Here is a 26,428-nt window from a genome sequence, read left to right on the forward strand (position 1 = left end):
GACTGAACCTGCTATGTGAACAGCATGTTCCACAATCATAAACTAGCACTTGACTGGTAAGGCCTTTCCATCACTCATCCTGAAACATATAGATTTGTCTTTCAAGATGCCTCCACTGTTATTTAGATCACATTCAATATTAAACAAAACCAGAAAACAAGTTTGAGGTACAGTATATACTTTGTGTAAGGGCTTTTTATTATCTCCAATCTTATCCTTGAGTGGATGATACTTGCTGCTGCACAGTTGGCCTGGAGGCCTCAGTCTTTTCTTAATCATCATGACTCTTACCTCCTCCAGTTTCACAGAGAAGCCCCTCAGCTGGGTCCCCTGTGCAGGCTATGCCTGAGTCTGTGCGCACTCCACCCGCAGACAAGACCCGAAGAGCTCCCCCTCCAACCCCTCCCAAACCCAGGCGACCAAGTTAGTAAAGGGGCGGAGCATGTCACTGGAGCCTGCTGCGCTAGCCCACTTTCTTCTCCCACTCGATCTGGCCTTGACTCCTCTGAGGGGTCTTCAGCTTTACAGCATGTGCTGGCGCCTGCTTCACTGAACAGCCTTCTGTCCTCAGTCTGTCCTCAGAGTGAATGTGTGAACTCCCTCAAGGTGTCAGAATAAAAAAGTCAAAAAAATTTGTTTTGTTAAAATCATTCTTATAAAAATGATTCCTCATTTAGAAAAAAAATATGCTCTCTTCTGGAATTGTTTCCAAAATACAAACTTATTCAGTTCATTTTATGTTTAAATCTACTGTTAATACCGCAGTAGCAGAAGCAATTGCTGTTTTCTCTTATAACAAACTCTTGTGGTTCTTAATAGCTTCTTAACAACTATTTCATTCTTGCTGCTTTTCCTTTTTCAGCAACAAACTGCTTCTCCCAATTCTGTTCAGTTGACTAACGGGCGAGACAGTCTGCAGCCATTTATCTCAAAAGTGTTGAATGTGCAGTGAAAAATTACTTATTTGTTTTTCTGTAATAAGGCTCATGTAACTTGTGCATTTTCCTCACAGCTTGTAATCCAAATGCATGTCGGGCGTCTGGCAGAGGCCTGCAGCCAAAGGGTGTGAGGGTTAAAGAAGTGGCAGATTTCAAAGTTTACACAAAAGGAGCTGGTAGCGGCGAGCTCAATGTCACTGTGAAAGGACCAAGTAAGACACTGAAGCATGAAGGAGTGTAGCAATAACAGAATAAGACTCTGAGAGCTTATGAGTGTTTGTTTGATTGTAGAGGGGCTGGATGAACCGGTCAAGGTATTGGAGTTGGAGAATGGGTTGTATGAGTGTAACTATTACCCTGTCAACACGGGCAAATACATAGTTACAATCACCTGGGGAGGACACAGCATACCACGCAGGTGAGACACATCCCCTCAACATCTGTTTGGACCCTCACATGTGCACTACACATGCTCCTGTTTGTTCATGTATTTATAAAAGTCATATAATTCACAGCCCGTTTGAGGTGCACGTCAGTGAGGAGGCTGGCCCTCAGAAAGTACGTGCTTGGGGTCCTGGTCTGGAAACAGGCATGGTGGGAAAAAGTGCTGACTTTGTGGTAGAAGCCATTGGTATGGAGGTTGGAACGCTTGGTATGTGATTTTAATAGACTATTCTCTATTAGTTTTATAGTTCTGTCAGTACACCAACACTCCTCTGATTTACAGGTTTCTCCATTGAGGGGCCATCTCAAGCCAAGATAGAGTGTGATGATAAAGGGGATGGCTCATGTGATGTGCGCTACTGGCCCACTGAAGCTGGGGACTATGCTGTTCATGTCATATGTGACGATGAGGACATTAAAGACAGTCCCTTCATGGCACATATTCTCCCAGCTGCTTCCAGCATCTTTCCAGAAAAGGTTAGTTTATAAGTTTTTTGTGTCTAATATTAATTGAATACTTAACAGGTATTCTTTTCTTTAGATAAATTGCTATGGCCCAGGTCTGGAACCGATAGGCTGCATTGTCAACAAACCTGCTGATTTTACTATTGATACACATGGAGCTGGTGGAGGAGAACTGAAGTTGTATGCACAGGTAAGATGTCAGTGTGTGGTTTGTTTCATTAATCAAATCTAAGACCAAAACTATCATGTATGTTTTTCATTATATTTTAGGATGCAGAAGGTTTTCCAATTGACATCCAGATCACAGATAATGGTGATGGCACCTACTTTTGTGTCTACATTCCTACAAAGCCTATTAAACACACAATAATCATAACATGGGGTGAAGTCAATGTCCCCAGAAGTCCCTTCAGGGTAAGGAAACACTCACCAATTTGAGGCACTGTGGTTATAGCTAACTGATAAAGAGCATTGTGTCATATATAACATTTGACACTTTTCTAATCATAAGTGCTGTTTTGATCTGCTTTGGAAACCATCAGATCTTCTTTATGATGTATGTTATTTACATGACTATAAAAGCACCATTTGCTTAGTTAAGCCCATATAAGTGTGAGGTAGTGGAGATTCTGCAAGTGAGAAGTCCTATACTGAGGTTGTTAGGTTCTGTGTGACAATTAACCCAAGTTACATGTGTGGGTGGATATATATAAAACTTGGAAAGACAGTCACTTTTCTTTTCTAGATTCATTATATTAATAATAAAAGTCACAGTTAGAAACTAGTGGATGTATTACACCAAATAATATATAATTTAGGACATTTATTCAATTTTACTTGATTCTCATAAACAGGTGACTATTGGTGAAGGCAGTCACCCAGAGAATGTGAAAGTGTATGGTCCAGGGGTTGAACAGTTTGGACTAAAGTCTAATGAGCCGACTTATTTCACTGTGGACTGCAGTGAGGCTGGACAAGGTAAAAAGCTATTTCTTTATCTCATTAACTTTTGTTTTTATGTGTTTGTTTAAATACCCATTTCTCTCTCCCCAGGTGATGTCAGTATTGGGATTAAATGTGCTCCCGGGGTGGTTGGTCCTATAGAGGCTGATATCGACTTTGACATAATTAAAAATGACAACGACACATTTACTGTGAAGTATATACCCCCGGGTCCTGGACAATACACCATTATGGTTCTGTTTGCTGATCAGGTAAAAAGACATACTTACATACTTAAATTTATCGCTGACAAAATAGGCAATTGATAAAGCAGATATTATTATGCCTTGTATAAAACAGGAAATCCCAGTTAGCCCTTTCAGAATAAAGGTAGAGCCTTCTCACGATGCAGCAAAGGTCAGAGCTGAAGGACCAGGACTCAACAAGACGGGTGCGTAATTGTGTACAAATCAGATTCATAATTTAGTTTTAAAATCTGTTTTATATATTTAAAATTAAATATTGTCTGTCTCATTTGACATTTTTAGGAGTTGAAGTAGGAAAACCGACTCACTTTAACATTTACACAAAAGGAGCAGGAAAAGCTACACCTGAAGTTTACTTTTCTGGGACAGTTAAGAGTGAAGCTGTGCGTGACTTTGAGATAATTGACAATCATGATTACTCTTACACTGTCCGTTACACTGCTATTCAACAGGTAACATTGGTCTGGGTGCTGCGGGTAATCAATACATTTTGTGACTTTAAGCTAACACATTTCTGTTTTTTTAAAGGGTAACATGTCTATCACAGTATGTCATGGTGGAGACCCTATCCCTAAGAGCCCATTCAACATCACTGTGGCTCCTCCTCTTGACCTCAACAAGGTCAAAGTCCAGGGTCTAAATAACAGTGAGTACAAAAGTTAAATAACATTTAACTGTAGATTAATAAGCATTTTAATGTATTTGTGTCTATTTTCTCAAAGAAGTGGATGTTGGGAAGGATCAGGAGTTCACAGTTTGCACTAGAGGAGCTGGAGGTCAAGGGAAACTAGATGTCAAAATAACTTCTCCATCGCGACGGCCAATCCCGTGCAAACTTGAGTCTGGCACCAGCAATGAAATGTACACAATAAATTACATCCCACCAGAGGAGGGCACCTATAGAGTGGACATCTCTTATGATGGGAACCCAATTCCTGGTAGCCCATTTCCTGTGGAAGGTGTCATGCCTCCAGACCCTTCAAAGGTTAGAAAATAAATGAATGCCATAAATTTCTCATTTGTTTGAAGTGACTGATTGGATTTCAAAAGGAAATACTGTTTCGTTCACCAGGTGCGAGCCTATGGTCCTGGACTTGAAGGTGGCGTGGTGGGTAAACCTGCACCATTTGCCATTGACACAAAAGGGGCTGGAACAGGGGGTCTTGGTCTGACAGTGGAGGGGCCATGTGAAGCTAAGATTGAATGTCAGGATAATGGAGATGGGTCCTGCTCAGTGTCCTACCTGCCCACTGAGCCTGGAGAATACTCCATCAACATATTGTTTGCAGACCAGCACATCCCTGGGTCCCCTTTCAAAGCAACTGTGCTGCCAGCGTTTGACCCCAGCAAGGTGACCGCCAGTGGTCCGGGTCTGGAGCGGGGAAAAGTCAACGAGGATGGCTTCTTCACTGTGGACTGCTCAAAAGCTGGAGACGCAGAGCTCACCATTGAGATCATCTCAGACTCTGGGGCCAAAGCTGAGGTCCATGTGCAGAACAACAGCGATGGCACCTACTCCATCACATACATCCCACAGTTTCAGGGAATGTACACCATTACCATCAAATATGGAGGACAGTCTGTGCCAAACTTCCCCACACGACTGCAGGTGGATCCAGCCGTTGACACCAGCGGCGTCATGGTGTACGGGCCAGGAGTCGAACCTAGAGGTAAGCAATAACATTAATTTACAAATAGAAAGTTCAATGCAGCATTCATGTTACTTGATATTCATTCTGTTACATTCTCTGTATTTACACACCTACAACAATTGAAAATTCCTTGAAAAGTCTTATACTTATAAGTGTTGTGTGTAAGTAATGTTTTTTTTTCTCTGCAGGCCTCTTGAAGGAGGTGACCACACATTTTACTGTAGATGCAAGAGTTAATTGCAAAACAGGGGGAAACCACATTAAGGTGGGCATCTCGAATCCCTCAGGCATCACCACAGATGCCTTCATTACAGACAAAGGTGATGGCACCTACAGAGTGGAGTATACGCCATATGAAGATGGTAAGAAACATCACCGTTACAGAGACAGTGGGGATATTTTTTTTATCTAAAAACCCCACCATGTAACTTTTTGGCCGAAAAATAAATACGATTTTCTTTTCATTTGGGATGTTTTTTGCACTGAAAAACACAGAAAAACATATGTCCTTGCTGTGAGCGGGATTGTATCTCCACAAAGGCTGGACTAGCTCACTGCAGGAGGGCCTCCACAGAAATGTTGTTCCTTTGGCTATAATATTCCACAGTATGGCATAAAACATATCTATCTCTGTAGAGAACATTCCAAAGTATCATTAATCTTTCTTTTACATAAGGCAACACCATGCAGTGTGAGTTTGTGGGATATTTTAATCCTGAGCGGTTGTTAGGAGTCTAAAACAATACGTAAAAAATACTTTCTTTTTTTTTCTGTAAATAAGTTCTGTTTTCAACACAAAAGTACTCCTGACTTTTCAAATGATATTTATGTAACTACTGTGTACCCTGATTTTCTCAGCTTCAACTGGCTAAATTTGTTTTCATTAAAAGAAAAATGACTTCATGCATATACTAAAGCCAGCGAAAGAGGGAGGGAAAGACTGTCTGGTATTAATAGCTGAAGCCAGATAGTTTTCCAGTGATAGTAATGTGTGACATGTCAGAGCCCTCTGCTTTGTATGGGGCAGAAATACTCACTGTAGACCTCGTTCAAGCTGGTCTTTTAATGAAATACAGATCTCTTGTATCCCAAAAAACTACTGCATGTGGCAGCTTTAAGCCCTTAAATTCCCAAGGAAAATGCATGTATATTTGGCATGCATTGGCATGGATAATCACTATTTCATCTGTTCTGTCTCTATGTAACTTTTCCAGTAGAGGGTACACTATCGGCTTGTGTCCATGGAGATGTTATTGCTCTGCCTGGAATGTTCCACAGTTTTGGCACTTTTAACGTTTTAATCCAGTATTTATTTCATTATATCTGTTTTATTACTCAAAAATACCTTGAAAACATGTAGAGACGGTTTCAGCAATGGTCATCTGGACATTGTTTTTGTGATCAAGATGTTTCAGCTCACATCCCTTCTGGATTCTGACTTCTGGCTACATTAAACCACTCTTGGACTAATGAGGGATTAAACCGTCTCACTTGAAAAACATGCATTTTTACTGAAGTCACCTATCCACAGTTGTGGCCTGTAACTTGGCCTAGTGGTGCCATCTGCTTGTCTCTGTGAAAATAAATGAAGTTAATACTTTGGAACATTTTAAGCAAAACAATAAAATCATAGAGACAAGCAAATTATGTACCCACCTGAAAAGAACTCATTAGAGGAGAGAAATGTATTAGGTATTATTTTGAGTACTATTTTACAGCAATGTATGTTTGAATCTCTTTCTGCAGGTTTGCATCTTATTGAAGTATTGTATGATGACGTGCCAGTGCCCAACAGTCTGTTCAGAGTTGTAGTCACTGAGGGTTGTGACCCCAGTCGAGTGCGTGCTTATGGCCCTGGTCTGGAAGAGGGACTTGTGAACAAACCAAACCGTTTCACTGTGGAGACAAGGTAATGAGCCGTTAATGAAATGTTAAATTGTATTTAAGATTTTTCTCAGTACTCCTCTTTTGGAATTTTGCTCTCATTAGGGGGGCTGGCACTGGAGGTTTGGGCTTAGCCATTGAGGGTCCCTCTGAAGCAAAGATGTCATGTAAGGACAACAAAGACGGCAGCTGCAGTGTGGAGTACATCCCATTTACCCCTGGAGAATATGACGTCAACATTACCTTTGGAGGACTGCCTATCCCTGGTCAGTGACCTGCAGGCCACACTGTGTATTGTATTACATTGTACAAATATTTAGATTCTTTGTTGCAGGGAGTCCATTTCGGGTGCCTGTGAGGGAGGTGGTGGACCCAAGTAAAGTCCGGTGCTCAGGTCCAGGACTTGGAAATGGGGTCCGGGCCCAGGTTCCCCAGACCTTCACTGTTGACACCAGCAAAGCTGGGATGGCCCCATTAGAGGTTCTCTTGTATGGGCCAACAGGTAAAGAACAAAGACTTAAAAAAAATCTTAATCCTTTAGTCTCAGTATCGCTTGAGTGAAGTGGATTTTGTCCTGTTTCTGTTTTTGTCTTGCATAGGTCTAACAGAACCAGTGAGCATCACAGACAATGGGGACGGTACTTACACAGTGAACTACACACCTGCCCTTGATGGTCCATACTCAGTGTGTGTCAAATATGCTGATCAGGAAGTCCCTCGCAGGTAAGCAGTGAGTGAGTCACAGACAAAATGTTTATGAAATGTGAGGTTATAATTCAGCCTTTCATATTTTCTTAGCCCTTTCAAAATAAAGACACTTCCTGCTCACGATGCCAGTAAAGTTCGTGCTAGTGGTCCGGGCTTGAATTCTTCAGGGGTCCCAGCCAGTTTACCTGTGGAGTTCACTATTGATGCTAGGGATGCAGGCGAGGGACTGCTCACTGTTCAAATACTGGTAAGTCACATAAAAAAAATACATTTATTTTCATGTATCTCTCTAGTGTCTTTGTCTGTGTTACTCACATTCGGTGTGATTCGATCTGTGCTTATCCCACCCGTTGGCATCTTGTTGGGGGTGTCCTGCTGCAGGATCCTGATGGGTGCACTCGTGAAGCCTCTGTTTATGTGGAGGACTGGGGCAGGAGGGTGTGGGAGACTCATATAGCAAAAGGCACCATCCCCTTCCATATTCTTAAGAAAGGCAGTGTAAGGCTCCGACCCTCTCCCACTCACCTCTTCATCATGTTTCATGTCTCTCTCCTCACCCCTCCTTCCCAAGTGTCCAACCATCGTAATACCTACTTTAAAACAAATTATACCAGTATTTATGTATATGTCTTCATTGTTTTTAGATTAAATTTGATTTTAAAAATAGCCATCATATCCTTTTGTGGCGTTCATATGCACTTACCTTCATTGATTTTGCCTGATAAGCTAACAGACACTATTTCTGATTTGTGTATCTAGGGACTGCCTCTAACTGTGTGTTGACCTGCATTTTAAATAGTTAGTTCTCGTGTGTGATAAAAGACATTCACATCACTGGTCTCAATTAAAGGAGTTTAATTTTTTTCCTTGGAGAGGTTTCAGTAAATATAGGGGATTTTGTGGGTAAAATGTGACTTCTCCACATCAAATGTATTTCTATATCAATTACACTGGCTTAAATATGAGTTTTATGTGTCAAATTTTAATCTCTCTCGGCGCCACAGATGAGGAGTTATGGCTCCTGCTGAGAGACCAGTGATGGCCATTTGACTGCTACAGGTTTGTATTACACTGCTCCCCATGTCCTTAGGATCCTGAGGGGAAACCTAAGAAGGCAAATATACGAGACAACCGGGATGGGACCTATACAGTCTTTTATGTCCCTGACATGACTGGACGCTACACCATCACTATCAAGTATGGAGGAGATGAGATTCCATATTCACCATACCGCATCCATGCCATTCCCTCAGGAGATGCCAGCAAATGTCTGGTCACAGGTTAGTTGATCTAAACACAATCACATCTTTTATTCAAAATTAAATGTCTAACTAATTGTGGGCTTTTCTGTCCTATAGTGTCTATCGGAGGACATGGACCAGGTCAGTACTTTTTATATGATACACATGTTTATTGATTTAACTTGAATGTCACAATATAAACTTTTTGAAAATGTTTGTCAAAAGGTTCAGGAGTAAGCCCGACCATTCAGATAGGTGAGGAGACAGTCATCACTGTGGATGCAAAGGCTGCTGGGAAAGGCAAAGTGACTTGTAAAGTGTCCACACCTGATGGAGCTGAGCTGGATGTGGATGTAGTTGAGAATGCAGATGGGACCTTTGACATTTACTACACAGCACCAGAGCCTGGGAAATATGTGATCACAATCCGATTTGGAGGGGAACACATCCCCAACAGCCCCTTTCATGTAGTGGTGAGTCTGTCTACTGTTATGAGGACAAGGATGACACCTGTTGGTGAAAAGTTAACACTGCAAAATTGTAAACTCGAATATGAAAAAAATATAAAAGTACTCAGTGGTTTCCATATAGGTTAATACTATGCCCATGATGATTTGCTCAAAAACTTGACCTTGCTTCCCATTGACAGGCCTGTGAAACTATCCCAATGACTGAAGAACCATGTGACAAGCTTCAAATACCTCCGCCCTACTCTCCTTATTTGGGCTTATCCCCTTCATGGGTACAATATTATCAACATTTTCTTTTTGGCCTATCTGGCTTCTACAAACTGTCCTTCATCATCTTAGTACAGCAACCTGTCAGCTTTACCACTCATAGTCATTTGGCTTTAAATGTTATGCTCAGCTTGAGACTTGCATGACAATCTTGTCTGCTGCATCATAGCTGCCTCTGCTAAGACCCATGTAAACACACATCACATTTACTCTCTCTTTTACTGCAAGTGTTTTGGTTTATACTCAAAACGATGCGATGACTCTCTTTTTGGCCAGTCTGTGCTTCACTCTGACTCTCTGCTGTGAAGCTTCCTCCTCCTCTTCTTCTCTCTGGACACTGTCCCAGAACTCCCAGTATGCGACTAATGCCCGCTCCTTTTGCCTTTGGTATAGGCCACTGATGATCCTGCCAGTGTTGTGGATGGGATGGACGCTGTGCTCCGCCCCTTCAGCCTAGTAATTCCTTTCACTGTGCAAAAAGGAGAGATCACGGGTAATTTAGTAACCACTACAGCAGTACCTGCTCTGGTGTAACGTATTCCAGAAAACAGAGTTTGTTTGAGCATTGTTTATATGTTGTTTAGGTGTTGTGCGGATGCCCTCTGGTCGAACTGCCTGTCCCTACATCACGGATAACAAAGATGGCACTGTGACTGTGAAATACTCTCCTACTGAAAGGGGCCTGCACGAGATGGACATCAAGTATGATGGAAACCACATCCCAGGTAAACTAAAATGTAGTGTCTGTATTTAATGATCACAATTAAATGTATTATGTGTTATTTGACATTCTGTTGGTTATAGGAAGTCCACTCCAGTTTTATGTGGATGCCATTAACAGTGGTCATGTCACAGCATATGGTCCTGGTTTAAGTCATGGTATGGTAAACAGACCGGCTGCTTTCACTATTGTTACCAAGGACGCAGGGGAAGGTAATACATAAGACAATAGTTACTAAAATAATAGAATAAACTAAAATAAGTCATGTTAATATCTCTGTTTTGTAGGTGGTCTGTCACTGGCTGTGGAAGGTCCCTCTAAAGCAGAAATCAGCTGTAAAGACAACAAAGATGGAACATGCACAGTTTCCTACTTGCCCACTGCACCCGGGGACTACAACATTATTGTCAAGTTTGATGATAAACACATCCCAGGCAGCCCTTTTACTGCTAAGATCACAGGTGCAAACTCACTAGGAGTCACACTTTACTCTTGACTAACCCTTTCTAGATTTACCTGAATTTTCTGAACTATTTTGTCATATTCAGGAGATGACTCTATGAGAATGTCTCAGCTGAACGTTGGCACAGCAACAGATGTGTCCCTAAAGATCACAGAGACAGACTTGAGCAGTTTGACCACAAGCATTAGAGCTCCATCTGGAAATGAGGAGCCTTGTCTGCTCAAAAGACTGCCAAACCGCCACATTGGTAAGTTGTCCACTTTCTATATAGTTTGCATTTCATAATGTTAAGTTTAAATCCAGGCTCATTGATTTGTTTGTATTGTGATTTTAATATATTATTCTGTGAAGCACTTATTATTATTTAATTAATTATTAATTAATTATTTTGTGTATGAACTGTGCAATACAAATAAACTTGCCTTGCCTAATATTACCCTAACGTTGGTTATCACATGTACAACTATTTTATCCATAGGCATTTCTTTCACACCAAAAGAAGTGGGAGAACATGTGGTGAGTGTGAAGAAGAATGGGAAGCACGTGACCAACAGCCCATTTAAAATCATGGTTGGACAATCAGAGATTGGTGATGCAAGCAAGGTCAAAGTGTACGGCCAGGGCCTAGTGGAGGGCCACACTCTGGAGATGGCAGAGTTCATTGTTGATACCAGAAATGCAGGTAACACAATGATCTTTGATCTTTGTTACTAAGAATTTATTATACACTATATTCATCTTTTTTTTACTATAAAATGTATTTCAGGCTATGGAGGTTTGGGGCTGTCTATTGAAGGTCCTAGTAAAGTGGACATTAACTGTGAGGATGTGGAGGACGGGACGTGTAAAGTCACGTACTGTCCCACCGAGCCTGGAAACTACATCATTAACATTAAGTTTGCTGACCAGCATGTTCCAGGTTCAGATACTCTGTCCAAAAAGTTTTCCTTCTTGATTCATGATTGTTAGGGTTTGTTTACAAAGTATTTATGACCAACAGGAAGTCCATTCACAGTCAAAGTGTTTGGAGAGGGTCGGATGAAGGAAAGCATCACCAGAAGGCGACAAGCTCCTTCTATTGCCACTGTGGGCAGCACCTGTGATCTCAACCTCAAAATCCCAGGTGAGGAGGTTTCACAGCTTCTGGTCCACACTGCCTGTCCTTTCATTTTCTTCTTTTTCCCATGATGCACCTCAGCCCTTGCTCTGTCTCCTGCTGACTTCCTGCTTCATTTGTAGGAAACTGGTTTCAGATGGTTTCAGCTCAGGAGCGTGTGACTCGGACTTTCACTCGCAGCAGCCACACATACACACGCACAGAGCGCACAGAGATCAGTAAAACTCGTGGAGGTGAGACCAAGAGGGAGGTCCGAGTGGAGGAGAGCACCCAGGTGGGAGGAGACCCATTCAGGGATGTGTTTGGAGACTTCCTGGGCCGTGATGCTCTCAGTGGATTCAGTGGGATGCCAGCTGGTAGCAGACCACCGCTTCAGGATGGTGTGTGGACAAGTGTGTTGTGTTAAATTAATGGAAAGAAAAATAGGATTCAGCTGTCTTCATAAAGGTTCAGAGAACCAAGAATGGGCATGTTTTAACTGATCAAAGAGCGTGCTTCTAATTTGCATGATACTTTTTATCTGTCTTTTTCCTTTCCCAAAATAACATTATCATTAACATTATTTGCTAGTAAATGTCTTCATGGCATAATCTCTGCATCTCTTTTGTGTTTTTAAAACTATATTGTTTTTGTTTTTCACATAAACTTGATGTTTGCATATTTCTTGTGCAGGTGAGGTGGCGAACCAGGAAATGACAGCTCAGGTGACCAGTCCCAGTGGCAAAACTGAGGAGGCCGAGATCATCCGAGGAGAGGACAGCACATACAGTGTCCGCTTCATCCCTCAGGAAATGGGACCTCACACAGTCAGTGTCAAATACAGGGGGCAGCACGTCCCTGGCAGCCCCTTCCAATTTACTGTAGGACCCCTGGGTGAGGGAGGGGCACATAAAGTCCGAGCAGGGGGCACCGGTCTGGATAGAGGAGTGGCAGGGATCCCAGGTATTCTTTTACAGTCTAAAAAGTTTACTTTTATATCATGCTTTTGTTTTTCACTCTATCCAGGGATTAATGTTGTCTTGTTGTTCCGCAGCGGAGTTCAGTATTTGGACCCGAGAGGCAGGGGCTGGCGGTCTGTCCATCGCTGTAGAGGGGCCCAGCAAGGCCGAGATCACCTTTGAAGATAGAAAAGACGGATCATGTGGTGTGTCCTATGTAGTTCAGGAGCCTGGTGAGAATTGAATTTAAGAGAAAATAATTATTTATAGAATGACATTAGAGGTGTATTCAACATGTTGGCATGTGGAAAGTACAAGGTCATGTATCACGTTCTGTTGTGTGTATTCTAGGAGATTATGAGGTATCTATTAAATTTAATGATGAGCACATCCCAGATTCTCCTTTTATTGTCCCGGTCGCTACACTGTCAGACGATGCCCGCCGCCTCACAGTAACCAGTTTGCAGGTGAGAAAACTTCAATCAATTTGCCATCTATTCGAAGGAATTTAAAATAGATACACATACTGCTCTAAAACCTAAAATAAGGGTATCTACAATATTATTGATGAATCCATGTTTTATCTGTCAATGTGTTCTGTAGGAGATGGGATTAGTGGTGGGTCAGGAAGCCTCTTTTGCTGTGCAACTGAATGGAGTCAGAGGGCTAGTTGATGCCAAAATCCACACACCATCTGGAGCTATAGAAGAATGTTATATAACAGAACTAGATAAAGGTAATAATCTGTTACTGTTGTTCTATTGAATGGTTTTATGCTTTACACAATGCCATTCAAAATGCCAACTGAATTGTTTTACTTGGAATCAGTGAAGTGATTTTTTTCTTTGATTCTCTTCAGACCAGTATGCTATCAGGTTTGTCCCTCGAGAAAATGGAGTCCATTCAATTGACGTGCGCTTCAATGGCAGCCATATTCCTGGAAGTCCCTTTAAGATCCGAGTAGGAGACTTAGGGCAGGTTGGTGATCCAGGGATGGTGTCTGCTTTTGGGGCTGGACTGGAGGGTGGGATCACAGGTATGCATAGTACAAATGAAAGAAGAAGAACAAATGAAAATGTGATTCTTAAAAAAATGTATTCACTTCCTGTAGGTGTGGCAGCTGAGTTTGTCGTAAACACATGCAATGCGGGCGCAGGAGCTCTGTCTGTGACTATTGATGGGCCATCCAAAGTGAAGATGGACTGCCAGGAGTGTCCTGAAGGCTACAAGGTCTTCTACACGCCCATGGCTCCAGGAAGCTACCTGATCTCTATTAAATATGGAGGACCTCAGCACATTGTGGGTAGCCCATTCAAGGCTAAAGTTACAGGTATGAAGACTAAATCATTTTTGATGTGAAACAGGCCTTCAGCAGATTGTCTAGGTTTGGTGTAGTAATTGTACTTTCATTTAACCTTTATAGGGCCGCGTCTTTCTGGTGGCCATAGTCTTCATGAAACTTCTTCAGTTCTTGTGGAAACGGTTTCTAAGTCCTCAACAGTGGGCGGGGCTTTCAGCTCTTTGCCCAAATTCTCTTCAGATGCTAGCAAGGTCACCTCCAGAGGCGCAGGACTTTCAAAAGCTTTTGTTGGTCAGAAGAATGCGTTTACAGTGGACTGCAGCAAAGCAGGTAAAGCCATAAAGCAAAGCTTAAAACAATGCAAATGTTCATGCTAGTGCCCTACTAATTATCTTATACAGTGCTGTCCATATATTTGGTAAATAAATAAATAAATAAATAAAAAGAGCAAGATAATGCCGGTTCTACCTACAGCATAATAAGCTCTCAATGTCCTTTATAAACTAGACAAACTATGCCTACAGTATAATTTTGTCTGTTCTCTTTGCTCTTCCGTTCCAGGTACAAACATGTTGATGGTTGGTGTGCATGGGCCAAAGACGCCGTGTGAGGAGGTGTATGTGAAGCACATGGGCAACAGGATGTACAATGTCACCTACACTGTCAAAGAGCAGGGCAGCTACATCCTCATAGTCAAGTGGGGCGACGAGCACATCCCAGGAAGCCCATTTCATGTTACTGTCCCTTAAAAATCTGTTTTGGTCTTCTTCTGAGACCCAATGAACTGTATTTTGTTCTTCCCATGGAGACGATTGTTAATACTGCTGTAGGACTGCTGCCTCAGTTTCAGACGCTGCACCGGTTTGTAGTGTCTGTCTGATGGAATTAAAATGTGGAAGAGCATTCATCAATTCACTCATTTCAACACAAACCCTGTTTCCACAGCTACAATACAAGCCTATATCAGCATTCCTGTCACAAGATGAATTAATTTCATTTAACCAGCAACAGTGAATGATTGAGTAGAGGCAGTGACTACTCATTATATGCGTAGTGATATTTGAGCTTGATTGGGCTAAAATATTACGCAGCTTCAAACTATTGCAGATAAATCAGAAAATGTTCCTTAATTTTTACAAACCTCTTCAACTGAATGTGGTAAAACCTGTGTGTAAACCAATGATCCTGAGCTGTGACTTTGGTCATCTATTGATTTTTTATTGTATTTATTTTCAGAATTTTTTTCTTGTTTCATTATTTTGACAGAATGGTCTTATATGAAGAATGTAAGCTGAATTTTCTGCTGAGGTGAAAGCTGATGACAATTCATTTTTTAAGCTATAAGAATACAAGTGTGCAGGGGCATCACCTTATTCTGGGAAAGTTGAAATTGTGATGTTGCAGCAGAATTATTAGAGAGTGACATTTTATAGTAATTTTCTATGTATCAAAATCTGTGAATTGTTTGATATACAACTTTGAGTCTGGTGAGATTGTGCAGGCATAATAAAGGGTATTTGCTTACTAAAACTTTCTGGATATTTGTAAAAAGATGTTTCTTATTATGGAGCTCAAATACCCTACATTTCTATTTGAGGCATTCTTTGGACCTTGTGAGGGTTATGGTATCTTCTGCTGTCTGAACTTCACAAAGGCATATCTCAAATTAAAATTGTTGTTTAGGCTTCTGGCAAATAATAATGTTTCTGATGAATTTTCACACATGGCTCAACAGCTTCTGCAACTCTTGACTTTGGGGGTTTGGCCGATTAATTCAATATGTTAAAATTTACAATTGTATTATTATTACATCAGGCCACCAGGTGGCAGCAGACCATTGTCAGTGGAAAACGTGCGGTCGTTTCAGATCAGCCCAAACGTGTAAGTTTTTCTTATTATTTCATTAATGTAAGTGTATTGTATAGGTGTTTACATTTTGTTTGTCATGAAATAGGACTTGTGATCTTTTTGCGTTTTAGATTGTACTTCGATAACAATTTACTCTAGACAATTTACTCTAGATAAAGCACCAAACTAATGACCGAATTGATTATTTTTGCATAGATCTCGCGGTCAAAAGGTTTTACAAGAAGTAAATGTTAGTTTCATTAACAAGCATGTCGTAGGCTTAATGGACGGATTTCAGATTGATCAGAGCTGGTGTATTTATTATATAGGCTAGGCTACTGCTCAAGAAATATACAAAAGGAAAATCTACTAATGATTCATAGTGAAAAACTGTGTGCACTGTGCAGCTTCCTCATCAGCTCAGAGACTGCATGTGTGATCCACTCCAAAATGTGTATACTGTGCAGCTTCCTCATCAGGCCCGGAGACTGCATGTGTGATCCACTCCAAGGACTCTGCCATTGACCTACACACATGGGTCAAACGCCTGTAAAGGTGAGAACTACCTGCACATACAAATCAATACACTGCATCTGACCTTCACAAGAGAACAAGTATGAAGGAAATGATATTAGTTGCTCATATTAATGGTGTATTCTGTTTCTTTTCTGTCCGCCACCTGCTTGTCCCTCTATGTCCGCAGTATACCACCTTGTCTATGTTGTATTTATTAAATTACAGGTGTTTTTATTGCTCAAAAATACCCTGGAAAAAGGCAACGTTACATGGAGCATTACCTATCTTCACTGAACTGGCCAAGTTGACATCACCACATGTTTCCATGGATATAGATAAGTTTAATGCAATACAGACATTCCAGGCATAGCAATATTATCTCAGACCCTCCACCAGAAAACTTACACTGGATACACCCAGGTTCAAGGCCAGAAATGCTGTTTAAAATAGCTTAGCATCAAAAAATATATGTTTCCATTGTGTAGTTTGTAATGGATCAAGAAAAAAAATCATTATTTAGTTAACAACATTAGATTAAGACAAGTGTTGAACAAACAAATAATCTGCGAGGAACTTAACTAATGATGCGTTTGTATGGTCCTGGTTTGAGCCCAGTTTAGTTCTTATGGTAAACCTGATATGGTCTTTTTCTAGTCCTGGTCTAGTCCACAGTTAGTTTTTGGAATAAGTCCCAGTTTTGTCCAGTTTTGTGATGTGGTGTGTGCGCCTTTATGAACGCGTCCCAAGCTTCCCTTACACTGCACTAATAGATACTGAAGTTTTATGTATGTGAAGGCAAAGGCAAAATTGTACCTTAGGAGATAAAGGTGGATGTACAGCAGGGGAGGAGCAGGAAGGGGGAGTGTGCTGCAGCATAGGGTTGTGGGTGTGTGGCCTGCTGGATTAGAAACCCGGGTGGTTAGCAGGAGATATTTTTGGCTTTGTGTCTCTCTGTGACAGCCCCTCCCCTCTTTCAGGCATTAATTATCTGTTCAGACCAGACTAATAATACCTCCCCTAACAGCTCGCTTCAGATGCTCAAGAACATCTATACAGTACATACAAGGGCACTATAAATGTTGCTGTATCGGCCATTATATTTGGATTATGTTTTTAAAATTTATTTAATTTAACTCACATTTTGTTCTACTTCGGGTTAGCCCTTGTTAAGAACTAGTTTAGAAAATGGGGCAGTTCTGTTTTAGACCTGGTTTAGCCATGGTCCTATTGTATGGTTTGGAACTGGTGGTACTCAGAAGAGCAAATATTTTCTAAAGTGATACTGCTCTATTACTATTAATGATTGCAGATTTCACCACAAACCAGAACGTTTTGTTGCATGGTCTATGTATGATCGTGTACCAAATGAAAGTAGTAAACATACGGTTAACGTACTTTTTGACACTATTGTGATCAAATAATTTACTAGTATTCCATATTTGGAACATCGACTGCGAGTATCATAGCAACCAAAGAGCCAATCCGGAGCGAGGCTGGTGAAGGTAATGCCCCTTTCCGCAGAACCACTGGTTTCTCAGGGAGCTGGCGCACAGCAATGCTGTCAATCAAACCTGCTGCTAACGCTAGCGGGAGCGACGGCTGAGAAAAGAGGCACCTGATTTGTCTGTTATTAATGTTCATATCTTGATTTACAGACACAATAGCGAAATAAAGGCTCACTGCAGCAGTTAGAGAGAGAGGGGTGACAATTTTTCAATGTAAAGTGAATTGGAGCCAGACTTAATGGAGCCGGAAGTGTGCCTGTGATCCCTTCCTATTTTTAACGCGACAGCTGTCCACTTATACATACAGTCTATGTCAGTAACATTAACATCAACCTAAGCTTTTGTCGTTCAATCCCAAGCATTCTTTTCCCCAATAAACAGTGTCCCACTCACATGACTGAATGTTTGATGCATTTGCTGCTTCACATGGGCTCTGACAGTGCAGACAGACAGAGCAAAAATACACATTTCATCTTCTCATTATGGTCTGAGAATGCAAACAAACCTCTTTTTCCTGTACGCCTCTCAAAAGGCCAGACTGCTGCAGTGTTGTGTGTGCTTCTGAATGAAGAGCTGGGGGCTACTTGTATGAGAGCTGTATGTATAGACCCTCTTCTGCTTCGCAGCCTGGGCTGTTGTTGTGTGGATGTCACTAATGCTCTTTGAACTGGCGGCTTTTTATTCATGTTATATCTCTTGGGACTGCAGTGTGTGTAGGACTATACTATAAATACTCTTATATAACATGTCACTTCATCTTATCTGTAGAAAAACCTCAGTATCATCAGACAGCTCTAATTAAAGGCTTTGAATTGTATACAAAAATGTCCTTTTCAGTTCATGACTTGGCATTAAGCTGCATTTATGGCCATAAAAGGCACAACAGAAACCCACAGTAATACATCCAAGGATTTGGCTAGAATGAATGAATAATTTATTAAATGTTTTACAATAGTATTTCAAATGGATTATAATTCAGCTAGTATTTCAAATAAAGCTTAAGTCATGATACATGTTTGTTTTTTTACAGACAAGCTCTAGATGCAGCATTGTAAAGTCAGAAGCACATGAAGCGCTTCCCAGCATCTTGTACCATCTACTTGTAGCACCATAATCGTTTGCATATTTTCAGGTTTCTCATTGGCTGCAGCTCTGCTCCTGACTGGTGACCGCAAGGAACTGATCTAAGAGTCTCTTTACACACAGTGCTCCAGGCTGTTCGTTATCTGACCTGCTGAGGGGGTGCTGATTGGTCAGTGTGTGAAGAAAAGGAATAAGATAGTACACTGACTGCTTGTTCATATTATTTCTGTGATGCCATATTTTGCTGGTTTCACTCTACAGTTTTTCTATTATCTCATGAATGAGTGTGTGTTTGTGTGTAGATAAAGGATGCATGATTTATGGTTTGAGCTCGTAGTTTAATACTAGGAGCTGTTTTTAGCTCTCAGCAAAGCACCCTTAAACAAACCCAAATCTAATTTTCACCTTTTATCAACACATACTTTTGCTGCAAAGGAGGATTGAGCTGAAAAAAAGGCTTGTTTTCAGAAAATAACATCTTTATTTTATTAATCCTGTGTTTTGTCAGCACTAGCTCTCCCCCACACATATACTGTTCATTGTATATTTTATATGTTGAAGGCTTACTCAAACCTTCAGCTCTGATGGATTTAGTGCTGATTATAGACGAAAGGCTCCAAAATTCATCCGTCACAGTCTTCCATTGCACAGCCCACTGTCCAAAGACTCGCCCACAAGGCACGAGATGAAATATAACCAGTTTTTTTTTATGAAAGAAGTTTAGGTAAAAGGAGGGGTGAGAGGTTACTCTGAACAATAGGTATCAGTGTGTGTACATATGATACATATATGTGTGTTTTCTGTAGAGTAGTGTTTCAGTGTTTTCACAGATCTACAGCTGGAATGGAACAGTTATAACTTATGTCAACAGTAATGCTAAATCTGAAATGAGGTTAAAATTCATAAATGTATTGTGACTACTAGATAAATGTATATGTCATTTTATCATGCTGTTTTTACACACATTTACCAAATCAATGTGACCTTCACTGACCATTTCAGTAGCTTCCTTCAGATGCTCAAGATCATTTATACAGTACACACAATGTAGTAAAATAATGTATTAAAAGTTTTCAATCTCAATCCAGTGCACAATTAGTATTTTGCAGTTTATCTTTTTATGTTGTATTACTGTTGTTCCCAAACTGTGGTATCTTCACTTGGTACATGAATTCATATGCATATCAAACATTTAGAGTCCATTTAATTTGCATTTTGTCCTCCTTTGGGCTTTGGATTAGTCTTTTTTAAGAACTATAGTGTAACTATAAAAAATGGGTGTTCCTATTTTAGACCTAGTCATGTTGTATGGTTTGGATCTGGTGGTACTCAGAAGCTTAAATATTTTCTTAGGTGATACTGCTCTATTGCTGTTAGTGATTGAAAAGTTCACCACAAACCGGCACATATTGTTGTTTGTTGTGTGCAAAGAACTAAACCTACTGTTAAAGCACTTTTTGACACTAGTGTGATAAATTAATTTACCAGTAATGACCCAACAGCTTATTGGGTTTTTCCACTTTTAAAACTTTTTTTTTTAAATATTGTATTTACTAATGCGTCTCTATGGATCTTCATCAGTAACATTAAGTTTTTGACATCCAATCCTGAGCACTATACACTTTATCCATCTCTGTGTTGTGACCTTCACTGATCATTTCAGTAGCAGGAAAATGTTTCAAATAAAACCTGTATGCAGCTGTATAAAGATAGGAATTTAGAGTGCCAAAGTGAAAGCCAGCTTAATCATGAAATCATAATATTGAATTATGCACCAGCTTTGCCTTATAGGACTGGTTCTTCACTATATTGCACTTTAAATGGTTTTCAATGCTGCATAATTAAGAGTTATGCACTGTGCTAGCATGCCAGTTGTTTCCCATACAAATTAAATGCTTGTAGGTCACAGATGTAATGATATATAATATCACTGTTTATTATCACTTGGCTTCATGGCACACTACAAGCCTGCAGGGACCTTGAACACACATCATTGTAACGCTTTAATATTCATCCATTGACTTTGGCTTATGTCTGTTGCAGATTAAAGTTCAAACGCAGTCTTCTGAGTAATAAATTACACTGGCCTATGGGGGCTGTGTGGAGCGAGGGTCTGCAGCTGCGGCCCTCTGTGTGACTGACAGGGAGTTTGTGGATTGACAGAAAGCTGATGCTGTGGGTTTGTTCTCCAGATGAGTCTCTGCTGCTCCGTCCAGATGTGAGAGGGTCTGACAGCTGAGCTCACATGGCAATGATGGTGCCATTTCACTACTCAGCCCTCGGGGTATCATGTATATTTACTCAAGCATGTTAAAATAGTTATTCCTAAAAGTATAATGAGTTAAACTAATATTTTCTTAGGTCATATCACTCTATTGCTGTTAGGGATTGCACAGTTCATCACAGAGCAGCACATATTGTTTGTATGTAGGTGGTTTATGTATAACCATGTGCAAAAATACTGACTAAATTACACTAGTGTGATAAATTAATTTACCAGTAGTGACCCAGCAGCTTATTGGGTTGTTCCACTTTTTAAAACGTTTTTATATTGTCTTTGCTAATGCATCCCCATGGTTCTTCATCAGTAACCACAGACTGTATAAAGAAGTTGAGTCAAGTTCCATATTTGGAAGTATCATTACAACCAAAAAGCCAATCAGGAAAAAGTCTGGTGAAGACAACGCCCTGTCCCGCTGGTTTCGTAGGGAGTGGATGCGTAGCTACTCAACCTTCTTCCGAATATCATGTATATTTACTTAAGCATGTTAAAGTAGTTGTTCAGATAGAATACATGTTAGAAATGCATTTTACCACTTCTACAAATATAATCTTGCAGAGTTACCTAACAGATATTTCCTCCAGTATAGTATTGGATATTAACAAATATTAGAAGCTTTACTGCATAAGGATTGTTTTTTCATATGTGGTGCAACAGTTTAAGATTTTACTTTGATATGTCTCAAATCTCCGGATCCACATTACAACCATTTTCTTTCATATCTAGGAAAATGTTTGTACTCTTTCAATTGCGCTCAGGGATAATTAAACTCTTGTTCATTTGTTAGATTTTTTTTTTGTCTAAATGAAAAAGATTTAAATTTCACCATGATTATTTTCCAAACTTGTATCTTATTCTGGTTCAGGGGTTGATTTCTCTAAATAGGACCATTTAAGATAAGAGCTTCATAAAATGACTCGCCTGATCTCCTCACATACCCATTACATGCTAATTATTGCCCACAGTCATGACTTTATCGCTGCATGTGAACATAAAGGTAATGAAGTTGGCTACTCAGAGTTGGAGTTGATGGGTAAAGATTTGATGAGAATGACCACTTTAGGGGCAATTAAGTCTAATGTAGATATTGCATTACTCCTTCAAACTCCAGGCATGAAAAGTAATATAACCGTCAGTTTATCAAGGCACTCTCTTCAAATTTTCACTTGAAAATTATGTACAAGTGCAAAAATACTAACTCATCAGTCCTGGATGCTTTTTGACCTATGGACAGAGCATTTGGAGCTGGTCTACAGCTGGGACTGCATTTCTCCTTCACAGTGAGGTGTCTGTCCTCTAATGTGTTAAATAAAGACTAACTCTCTCTTTACAGCCACTGGTTAAGTCTCTATCACTTAATGTGCTTTTTCAAGGTTGCAGATCATGACATGGGTGACCCAAGGGGGCAAACTTTGGTGGGACACTGTGACCATGACACTGGCCAGGGAAGGTAGTGGAGAGACTCATGCCCTTGTTATGGTGAGTGTTCCTCATTATCTGTCTGATACTCCCTGTGGCAGGTTAACGGACAGCATGGCCTGTCTTTGTCTGGAAGAGTGGAATTGAGGGCACGCCCCTTCTGCACTGCATGATGGGAAGGAAGAAACACCGCGCTCTAATGGAAACCAATTACCTGAGGTGACACCAAGGTGAGAAGAAGAGAAAAGAATTGTTCATAGAGACCTCATGGTACTTCAAACGGTCCTAAAACATAGAAAATGATTATTGTTTATTTGTTGAAAGAGATCTTAGATCACATGAATTACTCATTTGAACTTTAGTGCTTTGCTTAAAGACAAATCAAGTAAAGTGAAGTCAAATTTCTGTATGCACATTTAAAAACGACCACTGTAGCACCACTGTAACTATCTTCTTTCCTGAAGAGAGTAAACTACAGGGGTGACCAGTGAACTGCATGAGAGATTTGTGTTTGTAAGACATGCTCATTGGTTTTACATGAAAACAAGGTCATCCAATTAGCTATTAAGACAGACCTTGTATGTTCGACTTTTCAGAGCTTTTAACCATGTTGTAGTTGTTTGCTTCACCATTTACACTCTCAAGTTTTTTTTGGAGGGATTGGTGCATATTTGAGCAATCTTTTATTGCTTATTTTCAAGACGCCATATTGTTGATCAACACCAGTTTTCTCTCTGCACTTACTTCATTCTTAAATTTTATTTTCTTAAATGGAGATACACGTAGGAATCAGCAATGTCATGTAGTCATTTTTTGTACTTTTTCTTTTATCCCCTGCTTGCTGTTGTGATGTGCAGCTGTCCATCAGAGGCGCCGACTCTTTGTTGTGTTGACGTTTACGGCCACGTTAGCTCCCATTGGACACCACTGTTTTCTAACACGGACTTGTCAGCAGACTTGTTTCTTTTATTAAGTCGTTTTAGATAAATTTTGTCCACAACATTTTACAGATAACATTATGATCCACAGGTGTCATAGATTAGAACTATACAGCAGACACAAGCACAGTACATCTTCTTTAAAGGGCACTATTTTCTGCTCTGTTTCCTCATCACAAACATACCTGGAGCGCTGTTCCCTCTAAGCTGCGCGCGTGCGCAATTGCGCACTTCTGACACGGTCTCCGCGCACAGAAAATCTGTGCTGCGCACAAAAAAATCGAACCGGAATTGAAAATAAAATAAACTCACAACAATTAATTCTGCGCTATTTTTCAGTGTGATTCAGTGAGTGTGACCGGGGACGAGCTGCTCCAGACAATTATGTGATTCACATACGTATTTGCGCAGTTTATCAACGTCATTGACAGGCTCCTCATGCGCCGCTATCAGAGTTTTAGCCGATGTGGAGTGAAGACTCGCTAATGATGCTAATGATGCTAATGATGCTAATGATGCTAATGATGCTAATGATGCTAATGATGCTAATGATGCTAAGTGTTTAACCCCTTAACGTTCCCACGGCCCGCCCTCGGGCGCACTGTTACGCACTGTTTTGTAGCAGTTTTGCGTTTTAAACATGACGAAACGGACAAAACAAAGGAAGTACACGACCGAGGACACTGGATGTTTGTACAAGTTAAACTAGAGGCATCTCGGACCCGGAGCGGTTCATGGAACTGAGTGAAGATACAGAGGACCTTATAATTTGATGGACTGGATGCTGTTCTTGATCGGTAAGTGTGGTTTATTCTGCTATTGACTTAATTGTAGGTCAAATATATCATGCGTAATCATTAGCATTAGCTAATGCCAATCTGCCCCCCACAGAAGTTGGTCCGAGTGGGACTCGATCCTCCAACCTCTAACCACTGAGCCACTGTCACAGAATGACTGTCACACTGTCACATGTACAGTGTATTTTTAGTTTGCAGTGTGTGTTTGTTTACATTTTGAAGTGTGTGTGTTTGTTCACTGTTTGCAGTGTGTGGTTTGTAAACATATATTTATTTTGACCCATACCACTTGTTTTGACTATATTTTATATACAAATATACATTTTATATTGTGTTTTGATATGATATGTAAATGTACAGTAATAGAGCAGCTGTGCAGATACAGATTCCTCTCAGTGTGTGTTGGTCATTGACTGTCACTAGTTTATGAGTTGTAAAAATCAAATGATCGTGTCATATACTGTAAAAGAGTTACCGGACTGTCTCCCAGACACAGTAGGACAATCTCACTCAGTCACAGCAAAAGCTTCACACAATGGCTTATACTCATAATACAAGTCAGAGCTTTATAATGAAAATGTTAAGTGTGTTTTCAACATTGGAGTTTACAGTTGTCTTGGTTTGGTTGGAAGCTCATGTTTTGCCATAGATAAAATTAAATATTTATACTTCCAATAGTATTAACATACTACACAGGTCATGAGCAAGATTTTTGTCATTTTCATTGTATAAGTGGCTAAAGCACTTAATTAAAAGTCTTATAACAGAAATGTAAATGCGGTAATTTGATTCTTTTAATAAACCATTTAACTTGGATGGATGTGATGCAGCATGACCACAGTGCACATGTCTGATGTCGCTCACAGTGGTCCATGGGACGCTCAGGGAGTTTGTGTGTTTACTCAGACTCGAGAAAAATTAGAGGGAACATTGACCTGGAGTTGTGTTTTGTTTCATTCACACATGTTTAACAGACAAATCCTGCATATTTAGGCTGAGTTTTTGTTTCAAACAGACGCTCTGTTCCACCTTGTGATGTCATGTGGAAATACAGGAAGTGCTCCAGGGTGTTTTTTTAAACTTCACACACCTTCACTAGAATCATTTGTATAATTTCAGCCCTGGAATTGACAGTCTATACTGAACTAAGGGTAAAAGGTAGTTTTTAACTTGAAAACTACCACTTCATCATATCAGAAAGTGGAACAGAGCATTTTGAGATTTGGAGATGTAAACAGACTAATAATGCGGGATTACTCAAACATGTGTGAATGAAACAAAACTAGGTATGTACAAGACCAAGATTACAACTAAAAGCTCACAAGAGTCAATTTCGCAGAATATAGGACCTTTAAGAGATCCTCAGACTTGAACTTAACTATGGGGTTTAAGGTGGAGGCCAATTTAAATGTAAGGTATGTCACTATAACTATTACACTATACTTAACATGCCAGAATGTTGGGTGGATGTGTTATAAAACACCTGGATTACTTTGTGAAGCTTTTCTTTTGTTTGATATTCTGATCTTGTGTGTGCTGTGAAAAATTACTAAATATAGGCCTCCTTTTGAGTCAGCTCCTTGTTCTGTTGTTTGAAACCTTCAGAGGGGAGCAGTGGATGACAAGCTCCCATTTGTCGTGGACGCTTGTTGTTGAGGGAATGAACCCATCATGCCCTCGGACACAATGGCTGCATGAGTGGGACCTCTCTCTCGCTCCATCTTATGCTTCTGGGGTTGTTAGCGGCCGCACCTCTTCATCATCCTCGCACTGGGCTCGGCTTCACTGCTTCTCCTCTTCCTCTGGGGCCTTCAGACTCAACGCACAGAGCTTCTCCATCACTGTCAGTCTGCAGTAGCGACAGAGCAGCGGGGGTAAGATCCAGCTCTCACCTGAGTTCAACACACAAGTGACGGGAAGTGATAGAACATCATTTTTGTCAGTAGTAAACAACACTGTAAAAACGTCAAATATGGATCAAACCACGTCATAACAAAACAGTACTGGTTTATCAGCCCGTAACCATAAACCCTTTTTCAATGTTTAAAAATCACTAATAGGTGTATGAATACCTAATTAATCTTACTTTTCAGCTTCTCTGAAAGAGAATGTAAATTATGTGGCAAAGAGAAGGAGCTAAATCCAAGGGCACATACACACGCACGCACACAAGTGCAGTGTTATAGCCCCATACATTATGTCCCATGGACAGCAGATAATGGCTC

The 26,428-nt window shown here is 40.5% G+C and overlaps 2 protein-coding genes across 5 annotated transcripts in view; one reads left to right on the top strand and one right to left on the bottom strand.

The window, feature by feature from the left end:
* flncb (filamin C, gamma b (actin binding protein 280)) overlaps positions 1-15,346 on the top strand; it is a 24,229-nt gene extending 8,883 nt beyond the window's left edge. Inside the window, exons 9-50 of one of the 4 annotated variants that reach the window (XM_055231770.1) lie at positions 301-423; positions 1,013-1,150; positions 1,230-1,356; positions 1,454-1,590; positions 1,666-1,859; positions 1,924-2,037; positions 2,118-2,261; positions 2,702-2,825; positions 2,901-3,061; positions 3,150-3,240; positions 3,338-3,507; positions 3,584-3,701; positions 3,778-4,040; positions 4,128-4,725; positions 4,896-5,069; positions 6,454-6,616; positions 6,697-6,857; positions 6,926-7,093; positions 7,191-7,314; positions 7,390-7,546; positions 7,681-7,797; positions 8,390-8,579; positions 8,658-8,681; positions 8,766-9,013; positions 9,190-9,282; positions 9,671-9,770; positions 9,862-10,002; positions 10,082-10,210; positions 10,286-10,459; positions 10,547-10,708; positions 10,940-11,143; positions 11,228-11,380; positions 11,462-11,584; positions 11,701-11,958; positions 12,251-12,520; positions 12,612-12,749; positions 12,868-12,983; positions 13,120-13,252; positions 13,376-13,552; positions 13,628-13,846; positions 13,940-14,146; positions 14,378-15,346. In XM_055231770.1, coding sequence (XP_055087745.1) covers positions 301-423; positions 1,013-1,150; positions 1,230-1,356; positions 1,454-1,590; positions 1,666-1,859; positions 1,924-2,037; positions 2,118-2,261; positions 2,702-2,825; positions 2,901-3,061; positions 3,150-3,240; positions 3,338-3,507; positions 3,584-3,701; positions 3,778-4,040; positions 4,128-4,725; positions 4,896-5,069; positions 6,454-6,616; positions 6,697-6,857; positions 6,926-7,093; positions 7,191-7,314; positions 7,390-7,546; positions 7,681-7,797; positions 8,390-8,579; positions 8,658-8,681; positions 8,766-9,013; positions 9,190-9,282; positions 9,671-9,770; positions 9,862-10,002; positions 10,082-10,210; positions 10,286-10,459; positions 10,547-10,708; positions 10,940-11,143; positions 11,228-11,380; positions 11,462-11,584; positions 11,701-11,958; positions 12,251-12,520; positions 12,612-12,749; positions 12,868-12,983; positions 13,120-13,252; positions 13,376-13,552; positions 13,628-13,846; positions 13,940-14,146; positions 14,378-14,565 — 7,013 coding nt within the window. In that variant the 3' untranslated portion in view covers positions 14,566-15,346. The remainder of the gene's footprint in view (positions 1-300; positions 424-1,012; positions 1,151-1,229; positions 1,357-1,453; positions 1,591-1,665; positions 1,860-1,923; positions 2,038-2,117; positions 2,262-2,701; positions 2,826-2,900; positions 3,062-3,149; positions 3,241-3,337; positions 3,508-3,583; positions 3,702-3,777; positions 4,041-4,127; positions 4,726-4,895; positions 5,070-6,453; positions 6,617-6,696; positions 6,858-6,925; positions 7,094-7,190; positions 7,315-7,389; positions 7,547-7,680; positions 7,798-8,389; positions 8,580-8,657; positions 8,682-8,765; positions 9,014-9,189; positions 9,283-9,670; positions 9,771-9,861; positions 10,003-10,081; positions 10,211-10,285; positions 10,460-10,546; positions 10,709-10,939; positions 11,144-11,227; positions 11,381-11,461; positions 11,585-11,700; positions 11,959-12,250; positions 12,521-12,611; positions 12,750-12,867; positions 12,984-13,119; positions 13,253-13,375; positions 13,553-13,627; positions 13,847-13,939; positions 14,147-14,377) is intronic. The other 3 variants (XM_055231771.1, XM_055231772.1, XM_055231773.1) reach the window with 3 other exon arrangements.
* Positions 1-26,428, bottom strand: part of eps8a (epidermal growth factor receptor pathway substrate 8a) — a 180,889-nt gene that overhangs the window by 75,671 nt on the left and 78,790 nt on the right. The window lies entirely within an intron of this gene.

Source organism: Periophthalmus magnuspinnatus, chromosome 23, assembly GCF_009829125.3.
Source record: "Periophthalmus magnuspinnatus isolate fPerMag1 chromosome 23, fPerMag1.2.pri, whole genome shotgun sequence".
In the NCBI taxonomy this organism is placed as follows: Eukaryota; Metazoa; Chordata; class Actinopteri; order Gobiiformes; family Gobiidae; genus Periophthalmus; species Periophthalmus magnuspinnatus.